The sequence below is a fragment of the Bos indicus genome, chromosome 17 (assembly GCF_029378745.1).
Source record: "Bos indicus isolate NIAB-ARS_2022 breed Sahiwal x Tharparkar chromosome 17, NIAB-ARS_B.indTharparkar_mat_pri_1.0, whole genome shotgun sequence".
Lineage (NCBI taxonomy): Eukaryota > Metazoa > Chordata > Mammalia > Artiodactyla > Bovidae > Bos > Bos indicus.
The window spans coordinates 29,878,986-29,897,292 of NC_091776.1; the positions used below are offsets into that span (position 1 = coordinate 29,878,986).

Consider the following 18,307-nt stretch of genomic DNA (forward strand, 5'->3'; position numbering starts at 1 on the left):
AATAAATCTACTTTAGGAAGGGAATTTTTTTTCCACTTAATTCTTAGCTTCGATTTTGTCCAAGTAAATGATAATGTTGTTATGGTTGTTGCATCGCTCAGTCATGTCTGTCTCTTTGCGACACAGTGGACTGCAGTGTTCGAGGCTTTCCTGTCCTTCACCATCTCCCGACGCTTATTCAAACTCATGTCTGTTAAGTCAGTGATGCCATCCAACCATCTCATCCTCTGTTGTCCCTTTCTCCTCTTGCCTTCAGTCTTTCCTAGCATCAATGTCTTTTCCAATGAGTTGGCTCTTCACTTCACGTGGCCAAAGTATTGGAGTTTCAGCTTCAGCATCAGTCCTTTCAATGAATGTTCAGGATTGGTTTTCTTCAGGATTGATTGGTTTGATCTACTTGCAGTCCAAGGGATTCTGAAGAGTCTTCTCCAGCACCACAGTTTGAAAGCATCAATTCTTTGGTGCTCAGCTTTTATGGTACAACTCTCACATCTGTACATGACTATTGGTAAGACGTTAGCTTTGACTAGATGGACCTTTTTGGCAAAGTAATGTCTCTCTTTTTTAAATGAAGTGTCTAGGTTGGTCATAGCTTTTCTTCCAAGAAGCAAGTGTCTTTTAATTTCATGGCTGCAGTCACCATCTGCAGTGATTTGGGAGCCCAAGAAAATAAAAGTCTCTGTCATTGTTTCCATTGTCACCCCATCTGTTTGCCATGAAGTGGTGGGACTCTATGCCATGATCTTCGTGTTTTGAATGTTGAATTGTAAGCCAGCTTTTTCACTCTCTTCTTTAACCTTCATCAAGAGACTCTTTAGTTCCTCTTCACTTTCTGCCATAAGGGTGGTGTCATCCTCATATCTGAGGTTATTGATATTTCTCCTGGCAATCTTGATTCCAGCTTGTGTTTCATCCAGCCCGGCATTTCACAAGATGTATTCTGCATGTAAGTTAAATAAGTAGGGTGACAATATACAGCCTTGACGTACTCTTTTCCCTATTTTCAACCAGTCTGATGCTCATTAGGTTCCATTTAAACTCAGATGTTCTATCCATCTGAATTTAGATTTAGCATTTTTATGAATAAAAAGGGAGTATTTTGAAAATAATTCAGTAAGTTTACTGTCTTTAAAAACATAGTTTCCCTAGTAAAAGGAACAGATGTAACACTGATTAGTAAGCCCTGTTCTCTTTGAATAAATTGCAAAAACATGAATCTATTTCACCACCACCCGTTCATCACTAAGAAGGCTGATTCTGATTTACTGATGTGGTGAGTCCTTAGTGATCCCCACTGACCCTATCCATAGAGTTTAAGAGCACAGGGGTTGGTAAACTTTTCTTGTAAAGGCCTGTATGGTAAATATTTTAGGCTTTGCAGGCCAGGAGGCAAAATCAAAGTTATTATATACATACCTAGATGTATATAATACATCTAGGTATGTATATAATACTTATACATACTTATACATTACTTGTATAATGTATACAAGTAAGAAAGTAAGCTTCCATAAAATTTTTGCAGTAATGAAATTTAAAATTTAACAGTAAAAGTACAATTTTTTATAATACAGGTCTAATAGCAAGACGAATAGAATTCTTGTGAGGGTGGCATTTTGTTTAATTGGAGTTCAAAGTTAATGTTTTCTGTCATGGAATTAATCACAAGTATTCATCTGTAAAAACTATTCTTAGGTCACAGACCACACAGAAACAGGTGGTAGGACAGATTGGCTTATATAGACAGTAGTTGAATATCCTAAAGTCTTACAGGTGCTTAAAATTTTTCTTTGCAACTTCAGCCTAATCTCTGTAAAACAGATATTACTAGCACTCATGGTTGTATAGAAGATCCTTTATGAAACACTCTCAGTTTATTTCTGTCTTTTAATTTCTCTAACTTTACATCATTACACTATTCTACCAGTGACCACAGACTCCTTTCTTTTATCCTCTGTCAGTATGGGTTCTTTTTTGCTCTTCAGGAGTTAACAGATGCTCTCTGGTAAAGGTACGATTTTATTTTTTCCCTCAGGAAATCCAGTCTTTTTTTTGGCAAGTAAAGTATGGCTGCTTACCCAAGAATCCTTCTGTTAGATCTTGATCTATTGAGCCTAAATATGGTACCTTTTACTTATTCCTGTTGAATTTTATCTAGCTAAGTTTGGTTATCCATTTACTCCAATACGTTGTATATTCCTCATTGTTTAAGTCACAACTTTGATAAGCATGCTGCTGTTTGAGGTATAGTTTGAAATGAAAATATTAGACATGGTAAAACCCTTAGCACTGCAATTTTACTTGAAGGAGAGTCTCAAGTGGAGAACTAATACCAGAATACAGCAATGATAATAGAAAGGAACCAAAATGTTAAGTCACCTTGGCAGTGCAGAATATTTTCTTTTCCATTAATGATACAAGAACGAAGCCTTTGGGAAGTTACTGTCAGTCATGTGACAGGGTTGGTTGAATCATCAAGGTTAAGAAAATGTAGTAAAAATGATAACTTGATTGAAGGACAGTTATATTCTCCTATATTCCTACTATTTCCAACAAGGAAAAAAGATCCATTTCTTCACCAAAGTTTTATTTTTTGAATTGAAAAGAATGAAAAGTAAAATATTTGTTTTGAAACATTTTAAATTCAGAAAAATGGACAATACAGTATAATAAACATCAAATTACCCTGTCACTGTTAGCCTTTTCCACACTGTTCAAATCTCTCTTTCTACACACACACACACACACACCTCTTGCCAAACTCAAAGTAGGTTGCAAACATTATGTCACTTTATCCTAAATATTGTATTCTTCAGCCTACATCTCCCCAAAACATATTCATTCTTTTACATGACAGTTTATCACTGTTACCATAGCTAAAATACACTATTAATTCAAAATATATACACTGTACTTATATTTTTCCACTTGTTCCAAAAATATACTTTATAGCTATTATTTTTTAAATCATATCTAAGTAATGTTCAAACTTTGATCCTTTAGGTCTTTTTAGACTCTACCATCCTAAAACTGTCCCCTGACTTTCTGTTTCTGTTCTTCCCAACGTTGAGTCCTCTGGCAAGTCTAGGTTAGTTTTCTGTTTTCTTTGGAACATCTCACATTCTGGATTTGTGGACTATTTCTGAGTAGATTCTGGTCAAACATTTCTGGCAAGAACATCCCATGGCTTATGTTGAGAACATCCCAGTATGTCAGGGTGCAGTGGATGCCAGGCTATCCCACTGTTGGGAATGCCAAGCTTGACTACTTGGTTAAGAGGGTTACTGGTATATCTCTCAATTATAAAGGCTCATTTTCCATTTTCTGACTAATAAGTCACCTGACAAGTGATACTTGGAGGCCATGTGACTTTCCAACCAGTTATTTTTGGATTCGCTGATGCTCTTTGCTTTTATCCATTGTTATATGGAGAGTAATAGTGATTTTCTATCCTCCTTTTAATATTTGATAGCTGTCATTGAAAGAGAAAGACTTTTGACTGACTTTCCAAGTCAAAGTTACTCAAAAAATTTTATTACATTTTTTTCAGAATCAAATAGTTTTCTTCTCTTGGTTGTTTCTATGACTTAGATAGGATCTGATAAAATTGATTATTTGAAAATGTTTAGGCTTATTTTAGTGATACTTTTCTTTATGGTTATCAATTAGATTTTTGTTCTTCAGAAAATAAAAATGAGTTCATTAAAATTATAGTAGTAACCCAGTACTTTAAATATAAGCCAGAATTCCGTGTGAGGATTGAATGGTGTATATTTTGCTGATATATGGAATGTAAAAAGTCGTTTTCTGTTATGTTTGTCTTAATTCTTTGAAAACATAATGCTCATATTAAGGTAAATTTGCTCTTTTTTGTATGTATATGTGAAAATGTAAGGAGTACACACACTAATGTATCACCTGACAAAGGTAGTCTATATGACTAATATACGTACCCTTAATCCAGGTCACAGGCTTATATGAAAACTTAGCCCAGCCTGGAGGGGCTTGGTCTCGCTTCGGTCCACTAACAGAACTTGTCTGGTAACTCATGTTGGAGCAAAGGCAAGTGTTTCAGGAAGTCTCAGGGCTAGGAATGTCTTAAGTCACATCAAACCTTCTTGGTGTCACTTATATTAATTTTGCTTCAAGTATCCAGCCAAAGTAGTTTCCTACAGCAAAGTTAATTTGATGTCATCAAGTAGAGCATGTCATCATGGTGACAGTTATTATCTTTTTTTTTTTTAATTAAAAATTTGTTTTTGGCTGTACTAGGTCATTGTTGCTGCTTGAGCTTTTCTCTAGTTGCAGCGAGTGAGATCTACTCTCTAATTGCCCTGCACCGGCTTCTCATTTTAGTGACTTCTCTTCTACCGGCTGTAGAGTGTGCAGGCTTCTGTAGTTGGGGCACCTGGGCTCAAGAGTTGTCGCTCCCGAGCTCTGGAGGGAGCATGGGCTTAGTTGAGCCACAGAATGTGGGATCTTCTGGAACCAGGGAATGAAACCATATCTCCTACATTGGCAGCTGAATTCTTTACCACTGAGCCACCAGGAAACCCCTGTTATTATCTTTTAATAGTTACTAGTTATTTGTCCTACCTGTAGGAGATTGAAGTAACTAGTTTATTTTATTTATTTTTATATACTTTATTCATTTTGTCAGTTTAGCAAATTTCAATACTTTTGTTTATAAGTTTTGTAGCATGCCAACAATAGCAAAATAATTGGTTCACAAAATATTTTGCCTGTTCAGCTACCTCATGTCTCCCTAGTTTCTATGCACAATGATGCATAAATACAATCCATGGAAATTAAAAGATATAATACTTATTTATAGATGAATTAATACAGTAGAAACCATTATTGGTAAATTAGACCTCTGTCATATAATTTTAATGACTTTAGGAGAGAGAAAATAAAATTGTGCCACAGAAAGATTTGCATATAATGAGCTAACTTGATACTACTTTTTTTCTTCTTTACACTTAGAGAATGGGATATTATAGAAACTGAGGAGCATTATAAGAGCCGATGGAGATCTATTAGGATTCTGTATCTTACTATGTTTCTTAGCAGTGTAGGTAAGTATTAAATTATAAGTAATTTAAAAAATTTAGGTAAAATTTGACATATTTGACATATTTGAATGTCATTTAATTAAAAAAAAATTTTTATTGTGGTAAAATCCATATAACATCAAATGCACCATCTTAACCATTTCTAAGTTCAGAATGTTAAATGTATCTAGATGGTAGTAACCAGTCTCCACAAATGGTAGTAACATTTGTGTCTTGTAAAAACGGAAACTCTATACCAATTAAACAATGACTCATTTCCCCTTCCTCATCAACCCCTGTTAATCATCATTTTGCTTTCTGTTTCTATGAATTTGACTACTCTAGATATTCACATAATGGAATCATACAGTATTTTTTATTTTGTGACTTGATTTATTTCATTTAGTATTACGTCCTTAAGTTTCATTCGTGTTATAGCATGTGCCAGTATTTCCTTCTTTTTTAAGGCTAATAGTCTGTTGTGTAAATTGTAGAGAGGGATAATTTTTCCTCTATTTTCTTAGTATTTACAGCTGGGGCCTGTGAATTAAACTGACAAAAGGCAGGTCAACAGGAGAAGATCATAAAAATTTAGTTGATGTTAATATTTTTTATGTTTCACAGGGGGCTTCATAGAAAAGAAGTGAAAACCCCAAAGAAACATTCATGATGTTATATACTTACTATTTTAATAAAGGGCTGTGATTGTGGAGAACTGACTAGGCAAAGGAAAGGGGTTGGGCTTCTGGGGATGGTAACTGTGGGAAAGTGACTTGGAAATACATGGGCGACGCTAATGGAGGATGCAGGTGGTTTTGTAAGGTTTGTTTGTAACAGGCTTATCTCAGCACCTGTGCTTCATCTCCAGTGATAAGAATGTTTTCTTCTTCCTGGTACTGGAAGAGTACATTTCTCAGGGGAAATTTATGCCCTATTTTTGGGCAGAAATAGGGAGGGCAGAGAACCCTACTGTGTCTCCTGTTAGTTACCTTCAGCTCAAAATAATCAATATGCCAAAGCAGCATATTTTGAAATAACATGTTTTGATCCCCTTCAGTGTACACCACATCTTGTTTATCCATTTATTTGTTGATGAACATTTGAGCTAATTCAATGTCTTGTTTCTTAGAAATAGCTGCTGTGAACATGAGTGTGCAAATATCTCATTAACATCCTGTTTTCAGTTTTTTTGGGTATATAAGAAGTGAAATTGCTATATCATATGATAATTCTATTTTTAATTTTTTGAGGAACTGCTATACTTTTTCCCATAGCTGCTGCTGCATTTTACATTACCATTGACAGTCATGGTCCAAATTTTTCTGCATCTTCACCAACTCTTATGTTTATTTAATAGTAGTCATTCTAATGGGGCTTCCCAGGTGGCTCAATGGTAAAGAACCCACCTGCCAATGTAGGAGACTCAGGTTCAATCTTTGGATAGGGAGGATCCCCTGGGAAAGGAAACGGCAACCCACTCCAGTATTCTTGCCTGGGAAATCCAGTGGATAGAGGAGCCTGCTGGGCTACAGTCCATGCAGTTGCAAAAGAATCTGCACAACTTAACAACTAAATAGCAACAAGTCATTCTAATGGGCATGAGATGGTAGCTCATTGTGATTTTGATTTGCATTTCCTTGATGATTATTTACACTGGGCATCTTTTCACGTGCGTATTGGCCATCTATATATGATCTTTGAAGAAATGTCGTTTAAGTCCTTTCCCCATTTAAAAAAAAAATAATGTTTTTGTTGTTTTGTTTTTGAGCGGAGCCTGGTGGGCTGCCATCTATGGGGCCGCACAGAATCGGACATGACTGAAGCAACTTAGCAGCAGCAGCAGCAGCAGAGTTCTTTGTATATTCTGAATATATTTGCAAATATTTTCTACCATTCCAGGACTTTTTTTTCTTTCACTCTGATGATTGTGCCCTTTGTTCACAAAAGTTTTAAATTTTGGTGTAGTTCAGCAAATCTATTTTTTTCTTTTGTTGCCTGTGAACCTCATTTAACTTTTATATTGATACGTACAAATAGTAAAGTGCTCAGTCATGTCCAGCTCTGCGACCCCATGCACTATACAGTCCATGGAATTCTCCAGACCAGAATACTGGAGTGGGTAGCCTTTCTCTTCTCCAGGGGATCTTCCCAATCCAGGGAACGAACCCAGGTCTTCTACATTGCAGGTGGATTCTTTGCTGGCTGAGCCACAATGGAAGCCTGAGTGAAGTGCAAAAATCTTAATTTATAAAGCTTGATGCATTTTAACCTATTAACATTATTTTTGAAAATATATTTACTAAAAAGTTAATCTTTATCAGGAAAAAAAATTAAGAACTGTAATTGTGTTCGAATGCTAAGGAATATACATATTTTTTCTCAAATACTATATATATAGTATTTCTTAATACTGTGATAGTTTTTAAAGGAATGTTTTAGGGGATTAATTTTTTTTTTTCCAAGCTTGGATCCTCTAAGTCAATAGGCACTAATTTTGCAACTGCTTTCTTCCTGAGATGGATTTAGTGGTCATTTGACTAAATTTTTTTCCATATTCTTTCTATTAATCCTGGGTCGTTCTCTTGTTTTCTGTCACTTGCCAATCTTCCTTATGATTCAGCATTGAATAAAAACAGATTTTATATAAAGCTAAAACTAAAGAAAAGTACAAAATAAAGGATATTTTTAATATTTTATTGGATTGTATATTATTATGATCTCTACAAATATCAGGAAAAAAAATGTTGATTCAAATCGGTTTGAACAAGTATGTTAACAACCTGACAATGATGACCAGTAAATGTAGGACATCAAAACTGATCACTTTAATTTATATTGGTAATTTTTTCTTTATTTTTTCTGTCAATAAAATCCTTAAGAAAAGCAAACAAACAAAAAATTGTCTTGAACAGTGATGTTTTCTTATAAGATGTCCACAGGGGAACAACTCCAGGTGACCCTCCCTGGCTCTGCTTCTCAATAAGTATTTTGGTTTCGCTCTCTTCTGTGTATGGCCTTCATCCTTAGGCTATGGCAAGGATGCAGCAGCACTTCCAGGTGTCAGTCCTTTCACAGAAATTTTTACTGACTGAAAGGGGCTTATTTTTTAAACCTCCAAAGAGATGAGGAGTTCTTTCCTGGAGGTCCCAAAGTAGACCTCCCCTCGTTTCGCAATGATCAGAACAGGGTTACCTGTTAACTTCTAAACCCATCATCAGCTAGAATGTTGGGACCTAAGGATTGACCCTCTGAAATTTGGGGTGGACACAGTGTCCTCCAAAGTATGTGACTTTGTGAACGAGGATAAATACTTGAATACAACCAGGATTCTATCAGGAAGTAGGGGTGCAAATGAATGTTGTTTAGGTAGCAAGCTCTGCAACAATTGTTTTTCATTTAAAACACTTCTAATTTTTTAGTACTCAATTATCTAAAACATAAGTAATAATTTCAAATTGAACAGCAAAAAAAAATTTAACTTCAGATTTTAATTGGTTTAATTGGTTAAACATTTTACCTGTTTACAAGTTTCTTGATTGTGCAATAGTAGTCTTGTTTTCAAATATTTGTTGACTCTTTCAACCCTGTTTTCATCGAAGTCATTGTGTTAATTCAAAATACACTAAAATGAAACTGCTAATTAAATTATTTTTTAAGTCAGACTTTTCTCAAATCTGGTGCTCTGTGACAACCTAGAGGGGTGGGAATGAGATGGGAGGTGGGAGGGAGGTTCACAAGGAACGAGACGTATGTATATCTATGGCTGATTCATAGTGATATATGGCAGAAACCAGTGCAATATTGTAAAGAAATTATCCTCCAATTAATAATAAAAAATAAACCAGGCTTTTAAAAAAGGAACGAAGTATTGACACTGCTACAACATTGATGAACCTTGAAAGTATTATCAAAGAAAGAAGCCAGACAAGAAAAACACATACTGTATGATTCTGTTCATATGAAAATCCAGGAAAGGAAAACCTATAGAGACAGAAAGTAGATTTCTGGGTTGCTTATGGCTGTAGGGGAGAGGATGGAGGGTAACAGAGGATAACTAAGGGTCCAGGGTTTCTTTTTGAAATGACTGTGGTATTCCAAAATTGACTACAGTGATGGTTGCATATATTTGGAATACTAAAATTCATTGAATCATACACTTTAAATGGGTGAATTCTATGTGAATTCTATCTTAATACAACTTTTTAAAAAATAGCTTTGATATGATTTTGATTGGATATGCCTAATATTTAAAATTGACAAATAGTATTGGAGTTAATCATTACAGTTGTGTGTGTGTTAAGTCTTTTCAGTCATGTCCGACTCTTTGCCACCCCATGGATTGTAGCCCTTCAGGCTCCTCTGTCCATGGACTTCTCCAGGCAAGAATACTGGAGTGGGTTTCCATGCCCTCCTCCAGGGGATCTTCCTGACACAGGGATCAAACCCGGGTCTCTTATGTCTCCTGCATTGACAGGCAGGTTCTTTACCAGTAGCACCATCTGGGAAGTCCAATGATAATCATCGCAGTTATCAAGCAATAAAAGCTAGCAGAGACAATTTTCTGTTACGGTATGCCCATCTTGAGGAATCCTGGTTCTTTTTAGCCACTGTCCCCTGTAAAGGTCATTTTCCTTCTTAGTCCTCCCTGCAGTCAATTATTTCTCTCAAATAAAATATTACAAATTTAGCATTCCTCTATAACAGAGTGGCCTTTCCTCCATTTATTTTTGCTGTAAACGCTTAACAAAGCTTTCAGTAATTTTCAGCTACAATAAAGACATGTGAATAAGGAGAAATATAGGTCCTCTGCTTTTATTATGATAATTATAGTGAGGGACTATAATTATATATATATTTTCAAGTCTTAAGTATTTATTTTTCTTCTGATAAATAAAATCCCATTGCTTGATAAATTAAACATTTGTGGTAATAAATTTGTAAATTCAGAATGATGTTTTAAAATTCATGTTCAAAAAATTGTATCTGTAGTGATGAAATTGTAAATATAAATAACAGAATTCGCCTCTTCACAGGATTTTCTATTGTGATAATGTCAATATGGCCATATCTCCAAAAGGTTTGTACACTTCATTCTTCTCTTAAGTAGCTGTAGTAGTAACTGTTATGTAGTTATCTAGGGGGTTTCTGTAGTATTCTGATTTAATCTTTACTAGAATAACATGAGCATAATTCCTCTAAAGAGGGTTATAAGTAAGGTGACCATATGCTTTATTGTGCAAACCAGAACACTTTTGAAGTGAGAAGAGTATTATAGCAGAATATAGGATTATATCCAGCAGTCCTAGGCAAACACAGATATATGGTATGTGTGTGCTAGTGTTCAGTCACTTCAGTCATGTCCAACTCTTTTTGCAACCCCATGAACTATAGCCAACCAGGCTCCTCTGTCCTTGGGATTCTCCAGGCAATAATACTGGAGTGGGTTGCCATGCCCTCCTCTGGGAGATCTTTCTGACCCAGGGATTGAATCCTGTCACCTGCATCTCCTGAATTGCAGGCAGATTCTTTACCCCTGAGCCACCTGGGAAGCCCTTAGATATATGGTCACGTCCTTATTAGCCATTTTCCCATCCTCTTCATACCCCTTCCCTGATAAAAAGGAAACTAGGTTAGACATAGTCTGAATTCCTAAAATGTACACATTTCATACTTTCCGATAGAATTAATTTGGGTTGTCAGGTGACATTGTGGAATGAATTGACAATATACATATTTTGATGCTGTGGTTACTGTCAGTAATGCCTAACGCGAGTCCTAGATGGGAAGGAGAGAGTGAAAAGAAGATGAAAATTTGGTGGGTACCCTGACATCAATTGATCATCAAGTCCTGTCAAGTCTGCCTGTTACAATAATATATTTGACATGTAACTGTCAGTTTTATCTTAAAATTCCAGTAATGAATTTATTTAAAAAAATCAGTATTTAAGTTGGAAGCATAATGAATCTATAATAATATTTCAGTCAAGGTTTCTGAAGGAATTCTTTAATTCCTAATTCCTGTTCACTCCTTAACTTGCTACAATGTGATTAACTCCTCTGCTACCCTGAAACTGCTCTTGATGAGTTCTTCAAAGACTTACTCACCAAATAAATACTAGATACTTTTCAGTCCTTACTTGAGGTGACATTTGGGTAGTGCTTGACATTGTTGTCCTTTCTCTGCTTCTTGAAACCTTCTTTTAGCTTCCATGCCATTACCCTAACTCTTTATTCTTAAATTATTTTGTGTATTGTTCTTTATCTACTTGCTCCTTGTATTTTGGTTTTCTCCAGCAATGTGTATGTGTGTTTCAGCCCAAATCCTGAGCCTTCGCCCACATTATATCTATAATAAGTTTTAGTTTCATGAGTATTGATTTCATGGAAAATAATGTTTTAATCAGTTATAGTTAATTTTCAAAATGGCAATGAAAATGTGGTACTAAATCACTAAAAGTAAAATTAGTATTTTCCTTCTATATTTCCTTTAAAAATAGCATAAGAAAATAACATTTTAAGTTAATAATCATAAAAACTACTGTCCCTCACCTCGCTTTGGGTTAGAGCGTTTTCCTATGTGCTTCTATGTCCCTTTCCCGTTAACACTTATCATTGAGTGTTGTAACTGTGTGTTACAGAGAGTTTACCTAACTTCCCTGGTGGGTTGTTAGAGTGGCTGGAGGGCTTCAGCAAAAATACTAGATATATTTGATGACTGTTTAGAGTTTAAAAATTATACTGTACTAAAAAATCCAAAATGAAATATAAGATGTCAATAAATTTTTTATGCCTGGTTTTTTTGCATGCTCACTTGCAAAATTTATTAGATACATGTACTTAGATGAGCCTAAGATGCTTCAGATCTTTGCACATTTTCCTCCTTTTTTTTTTTTTGGAATGATTTTTTCTCCTGCATCTCTCCTTTCTTCTGCCATTCCCCTCCTCCCTTCTTCTCCACTATTTTCAGGCCTTTGCTCCAATGTCCCTTCTGAAAAGCCTTTTCTTACTGTCCCTCACCTCACTTTGGATTAGAAGGTTTTCCCTTGTACTTCGATATCCCTTTATCATTAACACTTACCATTGAGTGTTGTAACTGTGTGTTACAGAGAATGTACCAAACTTCTCTACTAGGTTGTTAGAATGGCCGGATGGCTTCAACAAAAATACTAAACATAATGTGATGAATGTTTAAGGTTTAAAAATTATACTTATTCAGTGGTAAAGAATGCACCTGCAATGCAGGAGACATGGGTTTGATCCCTGGGTTGAGAAGATCCCCTAGAGGAGGAAATGGCAACCTACTCCAGTATTCTTGCTGGGAAAATCCCATAGACAGGAAGGAGTCTGGCGGGCTACAGTACATGGGGTCGAAAAGAGTCGGATGTGACTGAGCATGCAAAAACACATATAAGGAATTTATTGACATCTTATATTCATTTTAGATTTTATTAACTTAAAATTCTACTTCTTATGCTATCTTTAAAAGAAATATAGGAAGAAAATATTAATTTTACTTTTTAGTGATTTAGTGCCCCAGTGTCATTGTCATTTTGAAAATTAATTTAAGCTAATTAAAGCTTTATTTTACATGAAATCATTACTCATGAACTTAAAAACTCTTTCCATACCAACAGAGTTATTAGAGTAGTATATGTCACAATTCTGAAGCAACATCTTCTGTGCTAAAATATATATTTCCATATATCAAAACTCTTGATTTCAGTGGTCTCTGTGTCTAACCTCAAAATTTTCAAAAAAAAAAGGTATTTGCACAATTAGGTCTACTCAGCATAATACATTGAATTTTGAAATTCACTGCTTTCAGCAAATACTTGAAATCTCTTCAAAAGAAAAATTATTGAGGTCACATGAACATATCACTAGTTCTTTAGCAATACAAATATAACATTTTCACCCAAAATCTTGTGAAATAATTTTGTCAAGTTATTTCATAATAGTATTAATATTATTATAATAATTATAATTATTAATAACTTACTGTGTGCCAGGCACAAACATGTAAATTATCTTTTGATTTTCTTAACAACTCTGTGAGGTGGTTATTATCACTCCTGTTTAACAGATAAACAAACTCAGAGAAGTTATGTAGCTTGCCCAAGATCACAGCTAGAAAATGGCAGAATCAAGCCTATCTGAAACCAAAATCTGACTCTACAGTACTATGTTACCTACTGCCTTAAAATTTTTCATTCTTTCTCTTTCTAATTTTATTTATTGAAGTGTAGTTGATTTATAGTGTTTCAGATGTTCAGTAAAGTAATTCAGTTACACACACAGACATACATATCTACATATATATTTTTTAATTATAGATTATTACAAACTATTGAATATAGTTCCCTGTGCTATATAGCAATTTCTTATTGTTTATCAAAATTTTCATTATTAATTTGAGGTTACTATCTCTCTTATGATAATATGTTACCACATATTGCTTAGCTTAAAAGTCATCTCTGAGAAAGCTAAAAAGCTGGGCCACCCCTCTCCCCCCTGCCAGAAAAAAACCCAGAAAACCCAAACAGTAAATTATCTGTCTGAAAGAAATTTGCTACTACTGTGAATCTCTGGCTTGTGCTTCTGGCCATGGTTGATAGACCGCTATCAGCTGGGTGGTTCCTTAGGCTGTATTGCCCAGCTGCTACTGCTGCTGCTAAGTCGCTTCAGTCGTGTCCGACTCTGTGCGACCCCATAGACGGCAGCCCACCAGGCTCCCCCGTCCCTGGGATTCTCCAGGCAAGAACACTGGAGTGGGTTGCCATTTCCTTCTCCAATGCATGAGAGTGAAAAGTGAAAGTGAAGACACTCAGTCGTGTCCGACTCAGCGACCCCATGGACTGCAGCCTACCAAGCTCCTCTGTCCATGGGATTTTCCAGGCAAGAGTACTGGAGTGGGGGTGCTATTGCCTTCTCCAGTGTTGCCCAGAGTTGTGCTTAATTTCCAGGAAGAATCATATTCTTAAACCTAGATTTTGAATTGGGATAATGGGTTATCTATAGGTCCAGGAACATAGTGGGGGTACCCATGCATGAATTACAATAAAATATAATAATAAAGCTGACATCAGTAAAAATAAAATGCTAAGAAATATTAATGTTTTTATTGCATAGGTGACATTCATTTAGTGCATACTATGTGCAGATATGGCTCTAAGTACTCTACATGTATTGCCTTGAATAATTCTCATAACAGCTCTGTGAAGTTATCCTTATTTGACAGAAAAAGAGTTAAGCATGCTGGTTTTTTCCCCTCGGTCAAAAATGCAGGATTTTTCTAAATCAGATGAGTAGAACTTGATTTGGAATCTGCTTGGTGGCAGGGAACTGTTTACTCAATTTGTATTCGTATTGCCTCACACAGGTTTTGTCACAGTGAAGGCCTTAATAGCTGTAATTGGATGAATAAGCAATAATCTATAAGTAAATAATTGAGGGGGCTTCTAGGTGGCATAGTGGTAAAGAATCCACCCGCGAATGCAGGAGACATAAGAGGTGCAGGTTTGCTCCCTGAGTCGGGAAGATCCCCTGTAGGAAATAGTAACCCACTCCAGTATTCTTCTGGACAATTCCATGGACAGAGGAGCCCGGTGTGCTACAGTCAATGGGGTCGCAAAGAGTCCGACACAACTAAGCACACACAGCGCAGCCCAGCAAATAGTTGAGAAGGCTTGGAACACATCTCAGCTCCCATGGCAAAGCTTTAAGATTTCTAGAACTTTGTCATTATTATTAACATGTTTAGAGAAGAATATTTTGAAATTCAATATATGCTTTGTCTTTTGTTTTAAAGAGAAGCTAACAGATCTGACTTTCGCTGAAGTGTGCAAAATCAAACAAGTTTACAGATAAAAAGTGTGTGTGCGTGCATGCCTTTGTGTGCTCATGCACAGGGCAGAGAGAACTAGAGATGGGGAGAGAGGCAGGCAGAGAGAGAGAGAGAAGGAGTGAGCAGGAGGGGTGATAGACATACACAGACAGACAGACATGGGGGTTAGGAGATGTTGCTAATCTAGACCAAAGAGATCCTGGAAGATTTTCCAAAATCAGTTATATCAGAATTGAATTGGGAAGGCCCTCCAGAAATTGACCACCTGAAGGAATGATCAGGGCCAGGAAGTAGGAGGTTAGAAAGGCATTCCTGATGGAAGGTGCAGTAGAGAAACCTGTGCAAAAGCCTGGAAGCAAAGAGCTTGACTCAGTTTGGAAACTTTAAAAAGTTCTGTGTGGCTGGAAGTTAGTAGCTGGGGAGGAAGCATGCAGAGAGATGAGGTTGGAGAGGAGAGACAGTGGCCAGCTAGTGAGCTAGTTTTTCTTAAGAAAGAGTTTAGGTTTTATCCTGAAAACAATATGAGGGGGATCATTAGAGGTGGCCAGAGGGCCGGAAACAGGATGCTGTTATTACAATGAGGGAGAAGCACACAGGAGCACAGCTAACAGTTCAGTTACTAAATTGAACTTTCTGTTGTAGTATAGAACCTGTATCTTCCAAACCATTTTACTTTCCTGTTACAATTCTAGCAGAATTCTAACAGATTGCAGTTTCCCAGTCATTGTAAATAGTATCCAACTAAAATAGCAGATACTGTTCCAAGTGTTACAGGCACCTTCAAGAATCAGTTCACTTCTGTCCATGCAATGGACACTTGACTATGATCAATTAATCTCCCGAGAAGACACTTTTATCCTTTGCTTTCAAATTACTGGACATCTAATATTAAAGTTTAGTTTTCATTGCTTTTTAAATTGTTACATGTAGGACATGAAGTTGTTATACTTATTCACTCTTATTTCTCATCTGTACAAACAAAAAATATACCTAAATATAGTCATTTTCAGCTATTTAAAAATACCTTTGGAAAAAAAAGCCCATGGTTTTTCTTGTTAAATTATTCTACCATTTAACCTGCATAGGTTTAACCTTATGTCCCAATACATAATGGTTCTTACTTTTCTAAATTATTATATAATCTACTGTATATAAAAACAATCTTCTGATTTATTCCATAGTCCCTTTGTAAGCTAGAATTCTCTGTTTTCTGAAAGTATTTTCTGAGTTTTAATCATTTAGTTCTTCCCTCAACATTCATGATATATAAATCCTCTTTGGTAGAACTCTGGATTGTCGATGCTGAAAGGAAGAATTAGTAGTAGGTTTAATGAGATAAATTTTATTTGGAATTTGATTATTGTGTGCAGTTAGTCCCAACAAATAATAATAAAAAAGCTAATAAACTGTAGCTTATTGAGTTGCATAAGGGTAAATAATTGTATTTATAAGAATTAAAGAATGGCATATAAATTTTATGATGCTATTGTTAGGTATATAATGTGAATATTTTTTTAACAAGTTTTTTTATGATGTAGAATTTTTATAGTTATTCTAAAAAATGAAGCTTCTTAAGCACTTTTCCTTGTGTACTGAATTGTTAATATAGTTAATGTCAGAAGCTTGAATTCCTTATTATAAGTAGTAGTGTTATAAGACTTATGCGTTAGAATTATTGATTTTATTTGTTTTAATAAGAAATGTTAAATGGTCAGAAAAAATGTATGCAGCTTTTTAACTTTACTTTTCTTGGTTAACAATTCTTAAAGCATATTTCTTTTTTCTACAGATTGATCAGACTGCTGATGCAAGTTTTTTGGGCTGGGTTATTGCTTCATATAGCCTTGGCCAGATGGTAGCTTCACCTATATTTGGTTTGTGGTCTAATTACAGACCAAGAAAAGAACCTCTTATTGTTTCCATTTTTATTTCGGTGGCAGCCAACTGCCTCTATGCGTATGTCCACGTTCCAGCTTCTCATAATAAATACTACATGTTGGCTGCTCGTGGATTGGTAGGATTTGGGGCAGGTAATATGTATGCATATATATTTTTGATTGTTTTGAACTTACATTCATCCTCACATTCATGGCCTTTTCTCATCTAGGGTCACCTCTTTTCAGTCTCCTATACCTCATTCATCATACAGATGTCTCATTGCAAATATCTTTGCTATCATTTTGCCTTTTCTAATGATGTTGCCGTTACTTATATTTTCTCTTTTCTGTTCCATGGTTCTTCATCCTTCAAGATTCAGTTCAAGTTCTGCATCTTCCGTGAAGCTTTCTTAGGCTACCCTACACCTTAACAGATCTTTCCCTTTAACATGTCTCTGGCATTTGCTTATGTACCTTTTTGTACTGTTTTCATCCTTTATCACCAACTAGATAGTAAACTTGGTGTAACTAGAGACAAATGACCACTCTTAAAAATACTCTGTAGCCCCTAGCAGTGTCTCTTCAACATAAGTGCTCAACAAGTTTTTTTGAGTTAAATTGTTAGGATTTCTTTTTCTGTTTCTTATGTCATAGTATAAGTATGCCGAGTGTGTAGCAATTAGTAGTACTCCACTCACTCAATTCTTTCTCAGTATTTAATGATGAAAAAAATTTTAAGTTTCCTGTAATGCTGTTTTTTTTTTTAATTCATTCAAATCTTTAACCGTTTTTTCATATTAGTAAAAGTAATGGTTTCTATTAACTGATGGATTTATTGACTCTAAATGCTTTGTATAATCATAAAGAAGAAGCAGTGACTATGCTGCAGATTAATATTTCTTCCGTATAGAGCCAAATTAAATTGAATTTTATAAACTATAAAATATTTTCTTTTTTTTTACTTTACTTTCTTTTGGATTGTTGTGTCTTTTCTTAGGAAATGTAGCTGTTATTAGGTCATATATTGCTGGTGCTACCTCTCTTCAGGAAAGAACAAGTTCCATGGCAAACACAAGTGCATGTCAAGCATTAGGCTTTATTCTAGGTCCAGGTAGGTGTTCTTCAGTTGTCATTACTTAGATTTGAATTGGGTAAACTTTTGAAGTTCAAATGTTAGGTGAAATCCAAGAATAAAACCCCTGTGTGTGTGTGTGTGTTAGTCTCTCAGTTGTGTCCGACTCTTTGCAACCCCATGGACTGTAGCCCACCAGGGTCCTCTCTCCATGGGATTCTCCAGGCAAGAATGCTGGAGTGGATAGCCATTCCCTTCTCTAGGGGATCTTCCCGAGCCAGGGATCAAACCCAGGTTGTAGGCAGATTCTTGACCATCTGAGCTGCCAGGGAAGCCCATAAAACCCCATAGCAGATGGAAAAGGAAGGGAAATGATATTTTTTAATCCAGCTGTGAGGCTAAGCTCTTTATATGTGTTAACTCATGTTCCACTAGATTAAGTGTTATTAGTCCCCATTGT

General features: G+C 35.6%; 1 protein-coding gene across 3 annotated transcripts in view; it reads left to right on the forward strand.

Annotated features, from left to right (window-relative positions):
* The window catches only part of MFSD8 (major facilitator superfamily domain containing 8), a 37,738-nt gene that overhangs the window by 1,676 nt on the left and 17,755 nt on the right, over positions 1–18,307 (forward strand). For 2 of the 3 annotated variants that reach the window (XM_019977434.2, XM_070769126.1), the window contains exons 2-5: positions 4,987–5,078; positions 10,088–10,131; positions 16,688–16,928; positions 17,773–17,886. In XM_019977434.2, coding sequence (XP_019832993.1) covers positions 4,987–5,078; positions 10,088–10,131; positions 16,688–16,928; positions 17,773–17,886 — 491 coding nt within the window. Of the gene's footprint in view, positions 1–424; positions 509–4,986; positions 5,079–10,087; positions 10,132–16,687; positions 16,929–17,772; positions 17,887–18,307 lie in introns of those variants that run through there. The other variant, XM_070769127.1, reaches the window with a different exon arrangement.